We start from the raw sequence: 17,138 nt of genomic DNA on the forward strand, positions 1-17,138 counted from the left end.
TAGATAAGATTTAGTTCTAGAATGCTTGTGTTTATCTATTGATGCAGGACTTTATCTACCAGTTATTGTTGTACTTTTCATTTGTTTCGTATTTCTTATAGTGCTGTTATTTTATTATGATTCTATTGATGGTACTAATATATCGTCTCTTGTTTCCATTTTGAGCCGAGGGTCTCTTGAAAACAGCATGTCTATCCCTCAGGATAGGGGTAAACTCTGCATAGACATTACCCTCCCAAATTCCACTAGTGAAATTACACTGGGTTGTTGTTGTTGTTTATATATAATTTGCATATTAATTGTGTTTTTAACTTGTGATCTAGAAGCATTTAGAAAGAAACAAAGAGAAGTATTAGTGGTGGAAAGCTACCAAAATAAAGGTAGGCTGTAAAAGGACATGAAATGGCACAGTGAGCTGTCTATGTTAGACTAAATCTTAAACCACTCAAATGGTAACTTAAGTAAATAACTGCAGAAGCAAGCCCTAAAAGCATAGGATACCGAATCACTCTTTCAGTTCGTGTACACAAACGTCAATCTCTCCAAACTCCAAAGTATCTCAATCTTCAATTCCCCTACTGAAATCTGACTCTATCAAAACTGAATCTTGTAAATTAAAATTCAAAAATTCCCACATGAATCTCCGACTTTTTCTCTTCTGTTTCATCATCCTCACCTATTAAATCTAATCCTTTTGCAGCTTTACCTATTATTCGTCTTTCACCACCATGTATTCCCCTTTTAGAAAAGCTAAAGGGGAAATGGGTGGTGGAAATAGCAAATCCAGATGGAAAATCTTCATTTACAGGTCTTCTTCTTCAGCCTCTTCTTCCTCCAAATTCGATAAAAAGGATCCTCCAAAAGAACTCTTGTGTCCCATTTATGGATCTTTGATGTATGATCCAGTTGTGGTGTCTTCCGGCCAAACTTTCGAGCGCACTTCTGTTCAAGTATGTAAAGATTTAGGGTTTAAACCCCAACTTCCCAACGGCTCAACCCCTGATTTCTCTAACGTGATTCCTAATTTAGCTTTGAGGACGACGATTCTCAGCTGGTGTGAAAAGTCTGGAGCGGAGAAGCCTCGGCCACCCGATTATTACGCCGTCGAGTCCACTGTTCGCACTTTGGTGCCTTCTTCTTCTGTTTCGACCACCAAAGAAGATCCCAGAATACGAGTTTCAGAGAGGGAATTGCTTAAAAGCGTAGCGGAAAATCCACCTATGCTTTTATCTCACGCCGCCTCTGAACTGACCCCAAGGAATAATCATCACTTTTACTCTCCTTCGAGCTCAGAAGAATCTGTCATCGCTAACAACTCGCCGCTGCTCCCTTTTACCACTCGTCCCTCCTGCTATTCCTCTTCGTCGTCGCAATCGACTTCGTCGGAGATTATAGTCTCCGATGAAGTCCCGTCTTCTGCTTCCACGTCATCCGAAGATGATTATTACGTTGTACAGTTCAAGAAATTAGATGTTTATGACCAGGAACAAGCTGTAATTTCACTGAGGAAAAGCACTAGAACTGATGAGGAAGCTAGGGTTTCACTGTGCACGCCGCGGCTTTTATCGGCTCTGAAGCCGCTGATGGTCTCAAGGTACGCCAGTGTTCAGACGAACGCCGTCGCCGCAATGGTCAACCTCTCGCTGGCAGAAGTCAACAAAGTAAGAATCGTTAGGGCGGGTATTACTCCGCTGTTAATTGATGTTTTGAAAGGCGGCTTCGAGGAGTCTCAGGAGCATGCAGCCGGCGCTATATTTAGCTTGGCTCTTGAAGATGACAACAAGACGGCGATTGGAGTGTTAGGTGCGTTGCAGCCGCTTTTACACGCGCTGAGGTCGGGTACTGAGCGGACTCGTCATGACTCAGCATTGGCTCTTTATCATTTAACCTTGGTGCAAAGTAACCGGGCTAAGCTCATTAAACTCGGAGCCGCGAGTACGCTTCTGGGAATGCTGAAATCCGGCGATATGGCGGGTCGGGTGGTGTTGGTTGTGTGCAATTTGGCGGTATGTCAAGAGGGGAAAACTGCGTTGCTGGACGCCAACGCCGTAGAGGTACTAGTGGGAATACTGAGAAAGGGGAGTGAGTTGGATGAGTCAACTCGGGAGAATTGCGTGGCGGCTCTTTACTCACTGAGTCATGGTAGCCTGAGGTTCAAGGGGTTGGCGAAAGAGGCGAAGGCGGCGGAAATATTGCAGACGGTGGTGGAGAGAGGGAGCGAGCGGGCGAGGGAGAAAGCAAAGAGGATGTTGATTTCCATGCGAGGAAGGTACAAGGAGGAGGATGACGAAGAAGAGGTTGATTGGGAGGGAGTGTTGGAGGGACGAGTGAGTCGGATTCAGTACCGAGTCGGAAGAACCACTCACAATCTCAACTCAACCGAGTTCTGAATTATGACCGAGTACAAAAAGGTGTAATTATCACATATTCTGGGATTTGGGACTCAATTATCATGTTTCATGGTTAAAATCTTTTTTTGACTTGCTTTTTTAGCTTTTGATGTACTGCATTGGGTCCCAACTCTTCTTTTTCTAGTTCTGGTGGTAGTTATTAAAAATGTAATTTGGACTATAATTGTGATTACTGTGTAAATAATTACTAGGATGTGAGGATTGGAAATGCATTTTTGGTTTAGAGTTTGTTTTTATATAGTTTTGTACTTTGTTGAACAGCAGCAATTCAAGACGGTTTGTTTGGACTTAGGACAAAGTCGCATGTTAGAAAAATCAAGAGGCGTTGTGCTTGACAATGTCAAATTAAGTTATTCCATGTTCCAATTTATGTGAACCCGTTTAATTGTGCACGGAGTTTAAAAAAAAAATAAAACTTTTGGAATTTGTGGTTCTAAACAAGTCAAAAATGGGCTTAGAGTATTTATGTAAATATAAAAGCTTTTTATTAAGGATAAAATTATAAGTTTTAGCTAAATTATTACCAAATTTAGAAATGGATCATTTTAATTGTGCACGGAGTTTAAAAAAAAAATAAAACTTTTGGAATTTGTGGTTCTAAACAAGTCAAAAATGGGCTTAGAGTATTTATGTAAATATAAAAGCTTTTTATTAAAGATAAAATTATAAGTTTAAGCTAAATTATTACCAAATTTAGAAATGGATCATATAGGTTCACATAAACTGAAACAGAGGGAGTACTATATAAAGAATGACCAAGTTGACTGTACTGTTATGTTATGCCAACCCAAATCTGGATTATGATGGAACTTTTTGGTGTTAAATTCAGCTTTGTTCCATTGCTATCATTATTTCAGTGGGACAAAAGTTTGCCCGCTAATTATGTCTGCTGTTCCGTTGACGTAATTGTCCCTGTAATCCAAATAGAAAAAGAGATTAGGTAGAAGGCCCTCATGGTCTTTGATTTTGTCTCCCTAGTCTTCACCTAATAAAACAGAATATGCTAAATTGGAGTCCGAAACTTTTTTAATTATTTTTTGGACAAAAAACACTTTTGTACTATTTTAAAAAAAAGTTACATAAATAAATAAAATGCAATATTATACTGTAAATTACTTTAACAGAAATTTTGCCGTTAAAGTAATTCGTAGTATAGTACTGCGTTTTACTTAAAAAATTATTTTTTTTGTAATTCGCAGTACTATACTGCGTTTTATTAAGATACATTTGTAAAATGCAGTATAATAATGCGTTTTACATTAAATAATTACGTTGTACTCTAGTTTTTGCCCCCAGAGTATAATGAACTGACATAACAATAATTCAATACATAAAACGTAGTATTGTACTGCGTTTTACATAGAAAAATTCTACACCCCAACGTCGGACTTGCCTTATTTAAAGGCGTTTCAATTTTATAAAAATTCATTCAATACTTTATTTCAAACTTACGTTCATACTTCTCTCTTCTTCTTATCAATTATTTTTTTACAATGTCTGAAGTGGCAAAAATAAGGGTTTCACTATATTGGGGGGGGGGGGAGGTGAGGTTGTGTTGGAGAATAACTCTGTGAGGTATAGCTCACCTCAACAATGTCATGTTAAATTGCCGCTTACTATGGAGTACGATAAATTGGTATCGTTGTTACGTAAAAAAATGAATGAGAGGAGGCGTTCGGTTAACCTTAAAATAACCGATAGATTTTCGTATTCAGTAACTCCGCAGAGGTTTGCTTATTATTCTGAGTTTAACATCGAGGATGATGAAACTCTTAGAGATTTTTTGCTGATTCCGGATGAATATAGAGAATTTATTGTAATAAAATTATTGGAAATGTACGTCAAGGTGGAAGACGTTCCCAATAATGAGGGCTGCATAGTAGGGATAACCCCCAGTCATCGGGTGGTTATTCTGGAGCAGTTTTTGCCGGATAGATTGGTGATGAAAGAGCTTGCCTTGATTTAAACTTGTCACCACCGGCGAATGAGCAAGCCACAAAATAATTTTTCGACTTTAGATAATCAACAAGACGACTGGTAAACTTCAATTTTACTACGCTTTAGCGATGTTTAATTTATGTTTTAATTGGATTTGTATTAACACTCATATTTTTCATAGGGGGTACCGTCCGGATATGAATTTTACAAGTTATGACCCTGCCCCTAGTTGGAATATGCGTAGTTCTGGAGTATTGGACCATGGTGGTCCATCTGGGAGTCATCACCAACAAGAAAATATCCATCATGAAACGTCAAGACAGTACGACTTGTAAGTAAAGTGATATAGCTATATCTAAAGTATTTATCTAGTTGGGTAACTTATCATTTTGTTCTTTATGTGCAGTGAAAACGAGCTTCTTGAAGCTCCTGACCTCACACAGTTGCCCATAGACGACGTATTTACTCGTGATTTGGCAGATGCGCAGAGTTAGGAAGATGATAGTGATTATGACAACAATGCGGATAAGTCTGGGGATGACACACCCTTCCATGATGAGGGTGATGAGGAGGAGGGAGTGAATGTTGAACCTGAGTTGACGAGGGAGCGTGTTCCTCCACCTCCAGCTAGACCAAGAGTGTACGAGTCCCACGTGCCATTTCATGAGCGGAATATTCCCTACCTTGATAATTTGCCAAGCATGCCGAACGTGGATGCCCTCACAAGGTATGATGATGAATTTCGGTCAGCGATGTGGGATGAGTCTAGACCAGTTGTTCACCGAACGTGCTCTGGTCGCCACCGCTCTACCAAGGCCGTGATGAGAGACCAATCAAGCTGCATCCGTCCAAGCTCAAAAATCGTATAGAAGCTCGTAGCCTGTAAGCGCGCGACTACGCGGGCATGGAAAGGATGCTCTCCGATGAACTCCCATAAATCGTCAGGTCTCCTGGGGCTGAGAGGCTGCATCGATAGCTATCCCTCCCATACAAATGAGGACCTATGGTTGCCCTGCAACACTAGTAGCTGATCCTCGGCAGGTCCGAGATGCGCAGGCGGAGGAAAGTCCATGTCGTCTACTATAATTTAAACAAAATTAATTGTGTGTGTTAGCTTAATAAATTAAATAATTAATTATGTTTAAAATTGGACTGAATAATTATGTACGGGTTCCAGGCTCGATATTTGAGGCCCGGTAGCACCGAGTTATCCTTAATTATTATGCGTGTTAATTTCAACATTTTTAGAATTGTGCCTGTTAGCTTAATAAATTAAATAATTAATTATGTTTAAAATTGGACTGATTAATTATGTATGGGTTTCAGACTCCATTTTTTGAGGCCCGGTAGCACCGAGTTATCCTTAATTATTATTCGTGTCAATTTTAATATTTTTAGAATTGTGTGTGCTAGCTTAATAAATTAAATAATTAATTATATTTACAATTGGACTGAATAATTATGTATGAGTTCCAGGCTCATTTTTTGAGGCCCGATAGCACCGAGTTATCCTTAATTATTATTCGTGTCAATTTTAATATTTTTAGAATTGTGTGTGCTAGCTTAATAAATTAAATAATTAATTATGTTTACAATTGGACTGAATAATTATGTATGGGTTCCAGGCTCATTTTTTGAGGCCCGGTAGCACCGAGTTATCCTTAATATTATTCGTGTCAATTTTAACATTTTTACAATTGTGTGTGCTAGCTTAATAAATTAAATAATTAATTATGTTTACAATTGGACTGAATAATTATGTATGGGTTCCAGGCTCATTTTTTGAGGCCCGGTAGCACCGAGTTATCCTTAATTATTATTCGTGTCAATTTTAACATTTTTACAATTGTGTGTGCTAGCTTAATAAATTAAATAATTAATTATGTTTACAATTAGACTGAATAATTATGTATGGGTTCCAGGCTCGATTTTTGAGGCCGGTTAGCACCGAGTTATCCTTAATTATTATGCGTGTCAATTTTAATATTTTTAGAATTGTGTGTGCTAGCTTAATAAATTAAATAACTAATTATGTTTAAAATTGGACTGAATAATTATGTATAGGTTCCAGGCTCGATATTTGAGTTAATTTTACAACATATAGGAATTTGTTACTTTTGTAAGTTTATTGTTATAATTAAATAATTAATTTTGTAAAGTGTAATTGGATAGAGTTTGCAGTTACTACATACTTAAACTACATAGACTCTACGCTAAAAGGCTCTATATTTTACAACACTAACAGGCTCTATATTTTACTACACTAAAAGACTCTATATTTTACTACGCTAAAAGGTCACTATTATATATAAAAACAACTAACATAAAATACAAATATGAACAACAAACAAAATAAATAATATTAATTTTTTAACAATACAAATAATTTATCAGATTTTAACAATTTTTTGTACCAAAGCTAATAAATCAATCCGGATATAAATAAGATACAAATTTAAACATAAACATAACACAAATTAACATGGAAACACATTAAACAATACAAATATGCATGTACTATACGAGTTTCGACATAAACAAAATTGAAATACCTCGATTTAAGTTTTTTAAATTTGATGGAAATCGAATTTTTGCACCCGAAAGAAGGAATCCAAAGCTTGTCTTGTATGTGGGACCTACACTCCTTGCTCTTTAGGTGACGGGTGATGCCCAAATTTTTTTTTTGAAGTTTGACGCGGGGGTGACCAGCAGAATCGAAGGTGTTGGTTTTCTTCGGTTCAGTGGTCCAAGGAAGCAGAGTCAGTATAATACTGCGAACAACTTTAATAAAATATAGTTGGGCCCAGCATCTTAGTAAAACACAGTATAGTACTGCGAATTACAAAACAAAAATAATTTTTTAAGTAAAATGCAGTACTATACTGCGAATTAATTTAACGGCAAAATTTCCATTAAAGTAATTCGCAGTATAATACTGCGTTTTACTTATTTATGTAACTTTTTTTAAAATAGTACAAAAGTGTTTTTTGTCCAAAAAATGATTAAAAAGGTTTCGGACTCTGCTAAATTGCTAAGACTATTTAGATTTGTCTTCTTATCGCCTCTCTGGACTTGATCATTTGACCACCAAAAATTTGTCTTGAGAACTGCAACTCTGCAAGTGCATAAATCGCACAACTCACTGAGACATTATATTATGGACTTTTAGCCTCTTAAGTGTTCCTCTATTTGCTTAACCGAGGTTGTGCACGATGAGCAATTTGTCACATCTGCTAAAGATAGTGGGAACCCTTAGATGTGTATTACCAAATTAGTATAATTTTAAAAAATACTACTATATAGTTTATGTACTAGCGATACATAAGTGGAAAGACGGACCTCTCATTCTTTTTCTTTTTAAAAGAGATGGATATTTGCTAAAAATATGTTTGCCTTGTGGGGAGCAACTTTGGTGCAATACAAGGGGAATAAGTTTATATGTAGAGATAGAGTTAGTGATCGCGGTAGGGCTTGATCTACGACTCTCGCCCAGTCTTTTTTTTTTTTTTTTTTTTTTTTTTATAATGATAATCAAAGTCCTAACTACCATTAGTAAACTATTAATGGGTACACTTTTCTGTAAACTTGTTCCTCGCAATTAATCAAGCTTGTCGTTTCTTTTTGGTATATATATACTATGTTTGTATGGTATTGTGGAAGTAAATTCTCCTGATGATACTCATGGCACTTCACACTGTTCCATTGTGATAAAGAGCTAAAACTTAGAGAACGCTCTTTGATTCAAAAGATATTAAAACCTTTTTGAACAAATCAATCAAAGAAGAAATGATAAATCTTAGCTGAGAATAATAATCTCTAGAAAGGGTGATAGATAAAGAGAGGATAGGTCACGTGATTTCTTTTTATTCGTAAATAGTAATGTCTCCAGAGTTCGGAATACACGTTACAAGATTATTGTCCTCTTTTTTTACTAAGAGAGAAACTCTTCTAAACTGTAAAAGATAAAATACAAGGAATATTCCTAATGTTCCCTAATGGTCATACATTATTACAAAGGTCGTCCAGTCTCTGGTTTCTCTCAGGGTCGTCTCCCTCAGGACGTCAAATTCAAGGAGGCTCTGTCAATCGTCGTACTCGCCGTCGGTCGTGGTCGGTCAAATTTGGACTCATACAGTTAGTCCCTCCGCTTGTCGGGGTCACAACTGGGTGCGTCCTCGATGAGCGGACATCATGCGTTCCTATGGAGAAATTTGAGCCGTTGAGACGTTACGGAGTGGCCAATGGGAGAAGGTCAGCGTGCTTAGCAAGGCACCAGGTAATATGCTTTACTGACGAGCGTCATCATCACGCATGTTTTCGAGGCAGGAGTTGGTAGCTTGATGCTTCGATTTTAGCACTACTTTGTGACTCTCCGCGTCGATTCTGGCACCACCTAACCCTATAAATAGGTGAAGGGTTTGTTTTTTCGAAAGTTTTTGGCCATTCCACTCTTGATAACCTCCTTCATTCTTCCGAGCTTGCCCTTATACCTCTCAGCTTCTTCTTACGTTCTTCATTCGAAACTTCTTCCTCCTTCTTCCGTTTGTATTGATACCTCTTTGAACGATATTATGCCAAGGTCCCGTCGTTCTCGTGAAGAGGTTCCTGAGGCCACCCCATTGTCCACGGAGCCCTCTTCTAGCGGTGAATACACAGCGGTAGAAGAGGGTGACAGCCTTCCTACGGTGGAGGAGATACTGCCGGCACATCCCTTATCTCGTAGTGACTTCCTTAAAGATCCCCCTCCTACTACGGACCACGTATTCTTTGAGACAGAGCAAGTTCATATTGATGCTCTTTGTGTAAAGTATGGCATTCCCGCTCATGTAGATATGGTTCCGGCAGGGAGATATTTCGTAGATGTCCACATACTTGGGTACTGCGCTTTCTAGGAGTACCCTTTCATGATTGGCTATACTCTTCCTCTCTTCCCCTTAGCGGAAGAGTTCTGCAGGTTCTACCAAGTTTGTCCGGCACAACTTTCGCCGTATACGCTCAAGATACTATTGCTGTTGACCAAATATGCAGAGTTGGCGGAGTGTAACGTTTCTATCCACCACCATGGTACCACATTGGCGACCAATTGGGGGTATTTTGACTCTCTGATGGAACCGTTAGCGAGTAATTTATCAACCTCCTCATTGACCGCCTCATTGATGGTGGTATTGAACTTTCTCCTCATTTGCCGTATCGGCGAATGAAGTGGATCGATATTCAGCCTGTGTGTGGCGATCTCCCTTGGGATTCCTGGCATATCTGAGTGGAAAAGGCAAACAAATCGGCATTGTTAGTTAAAAACTCACGATATTTACCTAGTTCTGAGAGGTTGTGTCCAACATTAGCCTTTTTTGTGCTGTCGATATCATCCAATTGGATGGGATCGAGATCTTCTACGGTTGCCTTGCAAGCTTCTATGATGTTCAGGTTTTTGATGGCTTCTACTTGTACGTCGGGTTTGGTTCCCGACATGGCTGATTGCTATGCCTGCGCACTTGCCCCTTTAGTTGTTTGGTGTGTGTGCAATCTTGGGCGATCCGGTAGCATTCTTGGGCGGTGCGTGGCTCACCTCGGATGCTGAATATCCCCCATGGGGTGGGAAATCTGATTACTTGATAGAAACTTGACGGGACGGCTCGCATGGCGTGTATCCATGGACGTCCTATGATGGCGTTGCAGGTTGTTTCCTGATTCATGACGTGGAATGTCGTTTCCAGGATGACCCCTCTTGCTAGGACGGGTAGCACTATTTCTCCAGATGTTCGCTCCACTGAATTATTAAAATCCGTTAGTGTTATGCAATGCGGTATTATTTTATCCTCGAGTCTCATTTGCACGAGAATTCGTGGGTGAACAATACACGCGCCGCTTCCGTCATCCACCATTATTCTTTTCACATCGGTATCCGCAATGCGTAAAGTTATAACTAAAGCATCATAGTGAGGGAAAGACAAACCATCAGTATCCGACTTATCGAAGATGATACTGTCTTTGAGGTCGTCATACCGTTCGTGGGCAACTGTCCATTTGAGTTTATATGTGGTGGTGAATTTCACATGGTTGATTACCGTATTATCGCCGCCACCAATGATCATTTGTATGGTACGAGCTGGTGATGGTGGCTTTGGAGGTCCTTGAGGTTGGTCGCGCCCACGAGCGAAGTTGACTTATCCTTTATCGCTCTGTAGTTCTTTTAGGTATCCCTGGTTTAACATCCTTACTACTTCTTGTCACAGACCTATGCAGTCTTCGGTCTTGTGTCCTCTCTCTTGGTGGAATTCACATAAGACGTTCGACCTCATAGTGCTCGAATCCGATTTCATCTTTTGCGGCCACTGCACCTTCGTGCCAAGCTTTTCCAGTGCGTACACTATCTCTGAAGGGAAAACACAAAAATTATGAGCAGATAGCAATGGATGCATACATCTTTCGCTGTGGAGGGGTGCGGTGTGTCGGGGCGCGACATCCGCATGTCGTGGAGGAGGCGGATTGGGTTTTCAGATATAAGGATGATGCCTTTCTCGATTGAAATGTGGCAGTTAATCCCTTCACCCGTCGTTGCGTAGATCTCTCCTCGTCTCGGTCTGGATTGATGTTAATCGCTGAAGCGGTCCATTTAGGTCATCCTCGTCTCCCCTCACTTCGGCGCAATAGGCGTTGTGGATTTCTTCCCACGTGGTAGGGGGTACTTCATGAGTCTACTGAGTAGTTTTTTGGTCGCTTTTGACCCGTTTCTGTTTAACCCATTTTGAAAGGCTGCTACCGCCATCCCTTCTAACACGTTCGGTAGGCTCATCCTTACTCTGTTGAATCGGGATAGGAAATCCCAAAGTCCCTCGCCCGTCATTTTCCTGACGACGAAGATATCATTGACCCTATCCTCGGCCTTTTTTGCTCCCGCGTGAGCGGTGGCGAACTTATCTACCATCTCTTCGAACGTCGATATCGATCGTGCTGGTAGTTGGGAATACCATGTCAACGCTCCGCCCGTCAGATTTTTGCCGAACTTTTTTAGCAGCACAGACGGTACCTATTCTTTTGATAGGTCATTACCTTTTACTGCGGTAACGTAATGGATTAAGTGATCCTCCGGGTTCGTGGTCCCATCGTATATTTTCAAATATGGCGGCATTCTTTGGAATAGAATGAGGAGCTGCCCCTTCGTTGTATGGTTGTTCGACGAATCTGCCCACATCGCGTTTTGGTAACAACTTCGGAGCGTCTGGTATTTTACAATCCTCTCCTGATGTTCCTTCATCTGGTCGCAGAGTGTTTTGTTCTCATTTTCCATCTCTTCCATTTTCTTCAAGATGGTCGTGAGTGCATCGTTTCCTGTATCAGCAACAGTACGGGTGTTACCTGTTCGTGTAGCGTTTGGATCATTGGCAGCAACTGCGGTTTCTCTGGGTAGCACGTCTTTGATACCTCCCTGAATGGGTTTCTCGAGCATGTTGTTCAAGGTACTCGTTAACCATTCTTCTAGTAGCTTCTTGACAGCCGATGACGCTTCTCCTGTTGCGGATGTTGAGGGTTCCCTCTCGCGCAAGATCGTTAGATCCCTATGCGGAGGAGGTGAGATCTCCCCCTCGGGTGTAACACTTGGCGTTGCATTCCCATTGTCTTCTCCACTGGCTTCGTTGAGGGAATTTAGGAGGTTCTTTGTGACACCCACAATTGCCTTTAGTCTCTCTTCTCCCTTTCCCGCCATCGTTGGCTTTTATGAAGCTGAAGAAAAGTGATTATTACTTTCAAGAATCTAGATGAAAACTACGATTTCAGCTATAGAAATCCCCATAGACGGCGCCAAATTGTTTGACTCAAAAGATATTGTAAGCACGTGATTTTTGCCCTATATGAGAATTACTCCCAAAAAATTCAAAATAAAATGATTTTCCTTGGTGTGAAATTTTGTGAGATTTTGTGATATTTTGGATAATTATTTGTATTTGTCTGTGTTTGTTTATTTGTTAAATTAATAAAAAATACAAAAATATGTCGCATTTGCATGTAGGATTTAATTCTATAATTGTTACTAATTAAATTTGTTTACAAAAAATTAAAAATTACAAAAATAGGCATCGTTTGCATTTTTAGCATTTAATGTCCAAATATACAATTTTATGCTTAATTATTACTTAATTATGCGTTAATTGTTATTGGGAGTTAATTTGCGCTTTTATAACTTAATTTAATTCTTAATAATAGTTTAAGTATTTTTATAATTTAGTTTTAGAGAAATAAAAGAAGAAAAAAGAGCGAAAATATAAAGAAAGTCGGAATTGGGCCTCTTCTTCGATTTCAAGCCATAGGCCCAAAAAATGGCCCAATCTTCCCTACGACCCAGTCCATTTCGAACTGGGTCGACCCAGTCCATAACCCAAAAGACCCAAACCCCTTTGTCTTACATTTTACAAAACAAAACAAAAATTAAAAGACAAGAAACCCTAACACTAAACCAATCCGCCCCCACCCCTCCTATCTTCTTCTTCTTCCTCCAAAGCTCCAACCAAGCATCCATGGCTGCCCTTTACCTTCTTCTTCGACACACCCTCATCGTCCAAACAGCTGCTGCCCAAGCACTTCATCTTCTTCGTCCACCATTGTTGCTCTAGTTCGTCGTCGTTTGGTCGAGCTTCATCTTCTCCGGCAAAACAGTCCGTCGTCGCCACCAGTTGCTTCTGCTTGTGCGTCGACCAGCCCGTTGTTTGTTCCTTCTGTTGTTCGAAGCCCCGTCGCTGCTGCTTCTGTCTCAACCAAACAACCAAACGAACACAACCATGGACGAGCTTCGACGTCGACCATGTCGTCGTCCATGGCTGTCCGCGCTGTGCTGCTGCCTGTCGCCGCCGCTGCTGCTGCCTGTCGCCGCCGCTGCTGCTGTCTCGACATCGTGCTGCTGCTGCTCGTCACAGCAGGTGTTGGACGGACTGCTGCTGCTGCTCGTCGCGGCAGTAGCTACGGGCTGCTTCATCTTCTCTTCGTCTTCGTCGTCATTTGTTCGAGCTTTGGTCGAGGCTCGGACAGATTTGTTTACAATCAAAGTTCTTCGTTGATTCATCTCCGGTTAGTTGTTTTTGAGTTTTATTTTGTCCATATTTCGTTTTTATATTTCTAAAAGTTAAAATCGTTAAATATTTGATTCTTGTTTTGTTCGTTGTTTATCGTTGAAATCATTTTTTCTAGTTTGTTCATGTTCATGTGCTTTGTTAAAATTAATTTTTAGATTTCAAAATAGAAGTTTAATTAGTTGTTTTCATATTCATTTCATGTTTGTATTATTGTTTAAGTGAATATTTGTTAGTTTGATGTTTGTTAGATTCAAATTGAAATTTAATTAACTATTTCTTCAATTTGTTTCATGTGTTTATGTATTGTTAGAAATTGTTAATATTGTTAAGTTCAAGCTTAAGTTCATAATTGTTTATTCGTCGATCTTGTTATGGTCCCTCAAATCCTCAAGTCTAGGTCTCCAATACCAAGCCCTAGTTTTCCCCAATTTTAACCCTTAAATTCCATTAATTATAGCTCTAATCCGTGAAATAATACCATAGGGACGAGTTTTTGGTCCAAAATCCTTACCTCAATGAAGTCTCCTTGAATTCTCTCTTCAAAACTGCCCAAAGCTCCAGAAATCGCGTTTAAAAATGGTGAAACCCTCTAAAAATTGCGAAGGAAGAAATATATACATTCTGACCCAGGCATTTCTTCACCTGCGGTCAATCCACTGCATCTACGGTACCGATTGTGCGGTCTAAGAGCCGCTTCTGCGGTTTTTCACTTATTCTCAACTTTCTGCATCTGCGATGCTATCTCCGTACCTGCGCCATCGTAGGTGCGGTTACCCAACCGCTTCTGTGGTCACAGTCTGCCTCACCTTCTTCCGCTTCTGCAGCCTTCTACCTCGCATCTGCGGCATCACACCTGCAGTCCCCAATCCGCAGGTGCGGAAATACCAGAAGCAGAAAATCTGCAGCTCACCAAAATTCCAAACTTCTCCGTCAACCATCCGAAATCATCCCGAGGCCCTCGGGACCTAAACCAAAAGTACAATTATATCCCATAACCTTATTCAAACTTATACCAATATTTAAAACACCTCAAACAACATCGAATCAACCAAAACACATCGAATCAACCAAAACACATCGGATTCAAGCCTAAGTTTCCAAATTCTTCAGCATTATGCTTTTGATCAAAAACCCAACCAAACCATGTTCGACTGACCAGAAATTTTGCACACACATCCCAAATGACTGAACGGAACTACTTCAACTCTCGGAATTCTAGTCCGACCCTTATATCAAAATCTCACCTATCAACTAGAAAATGCCAAAAATCCAATTTTGCCAATTCAAGCCTAAATCTACTCCGGACCTCCAAAATACATTCTGATCATGCTCCTAAGTCCCAAATCACCTCCCGAAGCTATCCGAATCATCGAAACTTACTTTCGAGCCCTCTAATACATAAGGAAACATCCGATTGACCTTTTCCAACTTAAGCTTCCTCAAAATATACTAAGTATCTCAAACCTTACCAAATCCTTTCCGAACCCGCAACCCGATCACATATAGAACCGATAGATAAAGCAATAAGAAATAGAAATGGGGAAAATAGAGAGGTAAGTCATGAGACGACTGGCCGGGTCATCACATCCTCCCTAACTTAAACAAATGTTCGTCCTCGAACGAGTCAAGAAATATACCTAAAGCCTCGAACATGTGAGGATATCTACTCTGCATCTCTTGCTCGATCTCCCAGGTAGCCTCCTCCACGGGCCGACCTCTCCACTGCACTTTCACTGAAGCTATATCCTTTGACCTCAACTTTTGAACCTGATGACCCAAAATAGCTACTGGCTCTACATCATAGGTCAAATCATCATCCAACTGAACCGTGCTGAAATCCAGAACATGAGACGGATCCCCAATATACTTCCGGAGCATAGAAACATGAAATACCGGATGCACACTCAACAAGCTGGGTGGCAAAGAAAGCTCATAAGCCACCTCCCCAATCCTCCGAAGCACCTCAAGAGGCCCAATGAACCGAGGACTCAATTTACCTTTCTTCCCAAATCTCATGACAACCTTCATGGGTGAAACCTTCAACAGAACCTTCTCGTTAACCATGTAGGAAACATCTCGAACCTTCCTGTCAGCATAACTCTTTTGTCTTGATTGTGCTGTACGAAGTCTCTCTTGAATTACCTTCACCTTTTCTAAGGCATCTTGCACTAAGTCTATCCCCAATAGCCTAGCCTCACCCAGCTCAAACCAACCAACTGGAGATCTATACCGCCTCCCATACAAAGCCTAATATGGGGCCATCTGAATACTCGACTGGTAGCTGTTGTTATAAGAAAACTCTACAAGCGGTAAAAAACGATCCCATGACCCTCTGAAATCAATGACACAAGCGCACAACATGTCCTCCAATATCTGAATAGTGCGCTCAGACTGCCCATCCATCTGAGGGTGAAAAGCTGTGCTCAACTCAACCTGAGTACCCAACTCTCGCTGCACAGACCTCCAAAACTGCGAAGTAAACTGAGTGCCCCTATCTAAAATGATAGAAACTGGGACACTATACAAATGAACAATCTCCCGGATATAGATCTCTGTCAACCGCTCTAAAGAATATGTAGTACACATAGGAATGAAGTGCGCAGACTTGGTCAACCGATCTGCAATCACCTAAATAGCATCGAACTTCTTCAAAGTCCATGGGAGTCCAACTATAAAGTCCATAGTGACCCACTCCCACTTCCACTCTGGAATATCCATCCGCTGAAGCAAGGCACCCGGTCTCTGATGCTCATATTTCACCTGCTGACAATTGAGGCACCGAGCCACAAATCCCACAATGTCTTTCTTCATTCTTCTCCACCAATAATGTTGCCTCAAATCTTGATACATCTTCGCAGCACCCGGATGAATGGAATACCACAAGCTATGGCCCTCTTCCAGAATCAACTCCCGAAGCCCATCTACATTGGGCACATATATCCGGCCCTACATCCTCAACACCCCATCATCACCAATGGTCACATCTCTGGAATCATCATGCTGAACTCTGTCCTTAAGGACAAGCAAATGCGGATCATCATACTGGCGCCCTCTGATGTGATAATATAAGGACGATTGAGAAACCACACAAGCCAATACCCGACTAGGCTCTGAAATATCTAACCTCATGAACCTATTGGCCAAGGACTGAACATCAACTGCAAGAGGTCTCTCCCCAACTGGAATATATGCCAAACTCCCCATACTTACCGCCTTTCGGCTCAAAGCATCGGCCACCACATTGGCCTTTCCCAAATGGTACAATATAGTGATATCATAATCCTTTAGCAATTCCAACCATCTCCGCTGCCTCAAATTAAGATTCTTCTGCTTGAACAAGTGTTGGAGGCTATGATGATCAGTAAACACCTCATAAGACACACCATACAAGTAATGCCTTCAAATCCTCAACGCGTGAACTATGGCAACCAACTCCAAATCATGAACAGGGTAGTTCTTCTCATAGGGCTTCAACTGACGAGAAGCATACATAATAACTCTACCCTCCTACATCAATACACAACCAATACCAACTCTCAAAGTATCACAATACATGGTATATGAACCTAAAGCTGATGGGAAAACTAACACTGGAGCCGTGGTTAAGGCTGTCTTGAGCTTCTGAAAGCTCTCCTCACACTCATCTGACCATATAAATTAAGCACCCTTCTGAGTCAACTTGTTCAAGGGCAATGCAATAGATGAGAATCCATGAACAAATCGG

General features: G+C 40.6%; 1 protein-coding gene across 1 annotated transcript; it reads left to right on the forward strand.

Moving 5' to 3' along the window:
• Window positions 1-429: 429 nt before the first annotated feature.
• Window positions 430-2,647, forward strand: LOC104229172 (U-box domain-containing protein 38-like). The gene has a single exon (XM_009781759.2). The coding sequence runs from the start codon at window positions 729-731 to the stop codon at window positions 2,388-2,390; it is 1,662 nt and encodes a 553-aa protein (XP_009780061.1). The 5' UTR covers window positions 430-728; the 3' UTR covers window positions 2,391-2,647.
• The last annotated feature ends 14,491 nt before the right edge of the window (window positions 2,648-17,138 follow it).

This window comes from Nicotiana sylvestris, chromosome 3 (assembly GCF_000393655.2).
Source record: "Nicotiana sylvestris chromosome 3, ASM39365v2, whole genome shotgun sequence".
Lineage (NCBI taxonomy): Eukaryota > Viridiplantae > Streptophyta > Magnoliopsida > Solanales > Solanaceae > Nicotiana > Nicotiana sylvestris.

Excerpts from the sequence above, each read along its gene's own strand:
- LOC104229172 (XM_009781759.2), top strand. The coding sequence starts at position 729 with ATGTATTCCCCTTTTAGAAAAGCTAAAGGGGAAATGGGTGGTGGAAAT.